This window comes from Cherax quadricarinatus, unplaced genomic scaffold (genome assembly GCF_038502225.1).
Source record: "Cherax quadricarinatus isolate ZL_2023a unplaced genomic scaffold, ASM3850222v1 Contig2615, whole genome shotgun sequence".
NCBI lineage: Eukaryota > Metazoa > Arthropoda > Malacostraca > Decapoda > Parastacidae > Cherax > Cherax quadricarinatus.
Genome location: NW_027197641.1, coordinates 40115 through 42602, shown reverse-complemented (window position 1 = coordinate 42602; position 2488 = coordinate 40115). Strand labels below are relative to the sequence as shown.

Sequence of the window (2488 nt, the reverse complement as noted above, 5' to 3'; positions counted from 1 at the left end):
GAGCGTAGCTCTATTTCCTTGGATTAAGGAACCCTTCACTAGCATGAAGATAGTGGTTATATATATATATATATATATATATATATATATATATATATATATATATATATATATATATATATATATATATATATATATATATATATATATATATATATATATATATATATATAGAAAGAGAGACAGAGAGAGATTGTAGTTGACTCACGTGGTATCTATCCAGTGCTATGGCGGTGATTGATATAGTCGAGACAAAGATGGAGGTAGCCTGCAGGGTGCCCACTAGTCTGCAGGCTAAGGGTGTGTTTCCCAGGGGCCAGTACTGTGAGAGCAGCTCCATTAGTGTGAGTGGCATAGTCAGCAGACACAGTAACAGGTCTGACACTGCCAGGTTAATAATAAATATATTACGAGCGGTGCGCATGGCTGGCTTCCTGACCACAGCTATCACCACTAGTGAGTTCCCTGTAGCTCCTACCAGGATCAGTGTGATGTAGCTGGCTAGTAGCGTGTAGAAAGCTGCGTCATTCACCCCTCTGTTCCTCTCGAACTTGTAGAGGAGGTTGGCGTTGAGGCCAGCCGTGAGGTTGAAGAAGTGAGAGAGGTTGTGGGCCAAACTGGTGAGGTTTCTATCAAGAGCCATCAAGTTGATGGGGTTCACGTCAGTAGAGTCGAGGTTGATGGAGTCTACAGTTTTGATGCTTCGAGACATGGAGGATGGAGGGAAGTCCTCCACTCCTCCAGACACTCCTTGCCACTCCGGTGTGTACATCTCACCTGTGTATGTCTGTGTACCTTACTGTGAGTCTCCAAGCATTTCCAACGCACATGTCAGGCCATGTACACACAGCACTTAAGTTTTTAACTTTCTTTGAACAGTCGATGGTTACAGGTGTACATGGAGCTAATGTATGTTGACATATATAGGTGTACACATCATACATGTACATATGACATGCATCTCACTATGTACACACTGGGCGAAAAGGATAGGGAGATATTTCACACATTGTTTCTCTGTTCTGCATTATTATTTACTAGTTTAGTCACAACGTACACAACCACAGGACGTAAAGTGCGGTGCTCAACATGTCGAACACACAAGAGACCTCCTACACGACCACATGAAGGAAACTGCCGTGTTCAGTATATTCAAAACACGAGAAAGCTGTTAACACGTCACCTGTAAGACCAGACAAGGAGTGATGTTGGTAGACTGTGTTGGTATCTTCCAGCTGATCATCAGCAGTGACCTGGAGTCACCGCTACACTTGTATTATGTACAGTGATCAAGATCCCAACAAACGTAGCCAGTGAAGCTGTTCTAATTACTCTTGTCTAGGCTGACTGAGACAGTCTCTTACACGATGATCGCTTTTAATAATTCCTCTATCTGGTTGTTGACTGCAGTCTTCTGGCTTAAGCACAGTCATCTGGCTTAACCACAATCCTCTGCCTTAACCACAATCCTCTGGCTGTTAATTACAATCCTCTGGCTGTTAACCACAATCCTCTGGCTTAACCACAATCCTCTGGCTTAACCACAATCCTCTGGCTGTTAACTACAATCCTCTGGCTGTTAACTATAATCCTCTGGCTGTTAACCACAATCCTCTGGCTTAACCACAATCCTCTGGCTTAACCACAATCCTCTGGCTGTTAACCACAATCCTCTGGCTGTTAATTACAATCCTCTGGCTGTTAACCACAATCCTCTGGCTTAACCACAATCCTCTGGTACATAACCACAATTACAGTTACATCACTTAGGTATAATCAAGAGGTCAGAAATGTGTCGTTATCGCCAGTATTACATAAACAGTGCTACCTTTAGCACAAATTACATAAACAATGCTACCTTTAGCACAAATTACATAAACAGTGCTACCTTTAGCACAAATTACATAAACAATGCTACCTTTAGCACAAATTACATAAACAGTGCTACCTTTAGCACAAGTTACACCAAAATTCCTTAATTTTGTCAAATTCTGTGCACTTTAGGCAACAAATGAACGTAATTCCACTAATTTGCGAGGGTGGTACAGATAAACAGAGAAGGCCAGGAGCTGCGATATATCAGCTTGTTGGTGAATGTTTGTGGCAGATAAGTGAAGGCAGCCAGGCACAGTACGCAGCACACCACCTCCTCGCGTGGCCCTCTAACGCTGTGGCACTGTGCCACTCTCACCGGTGCTTATATAGGCTCTCCTGGCACCCACCCCGCCCACATCTGGCAGCCCACCGCCCACCCCTACTGACCAATCGAGTTTCGTTTTTTACTTTAGAGAATTTCTGTGATTTTAAGATGTGATTTTCCACCAGAGTTGTGTTGTGGTTGTAGATGTTGGGATTTTAAACTCCGGAGGGTTAACCAGAGAGGGTAATCCAGGGTAGGGAGGGTTAACCAGAGAGGGTAATCCAGGGTAGGGAGGGTTAACCAGAGAGGATAACCCAGTTTAGGGAGGGTTAACCAGAGAGGATAACT

The 2488-nt window shown here is 43.5% G+C and overlaps 1 protein-coding gene across 1 annotated transcript; it reads right to left on the bottom strand.

The window, feature by feature from the left end:
- Positions 1-208: 208 nt before the first annotated feature.
- Positions 209-1868, bottom strand: LOC138851892 (neuropeptide F receptor-like; the record flags this gene model as incomplete). Its single annotated transcript, XM_070081414.1, has 1 exon — positions 209-1868. A coding segment is annotated over exon 1 (564 nt), but the record flags the coding sequence as incomplete, so codon positions are not given.
- Positions 1869-2488: the final 620 nt, after the last annotated feature.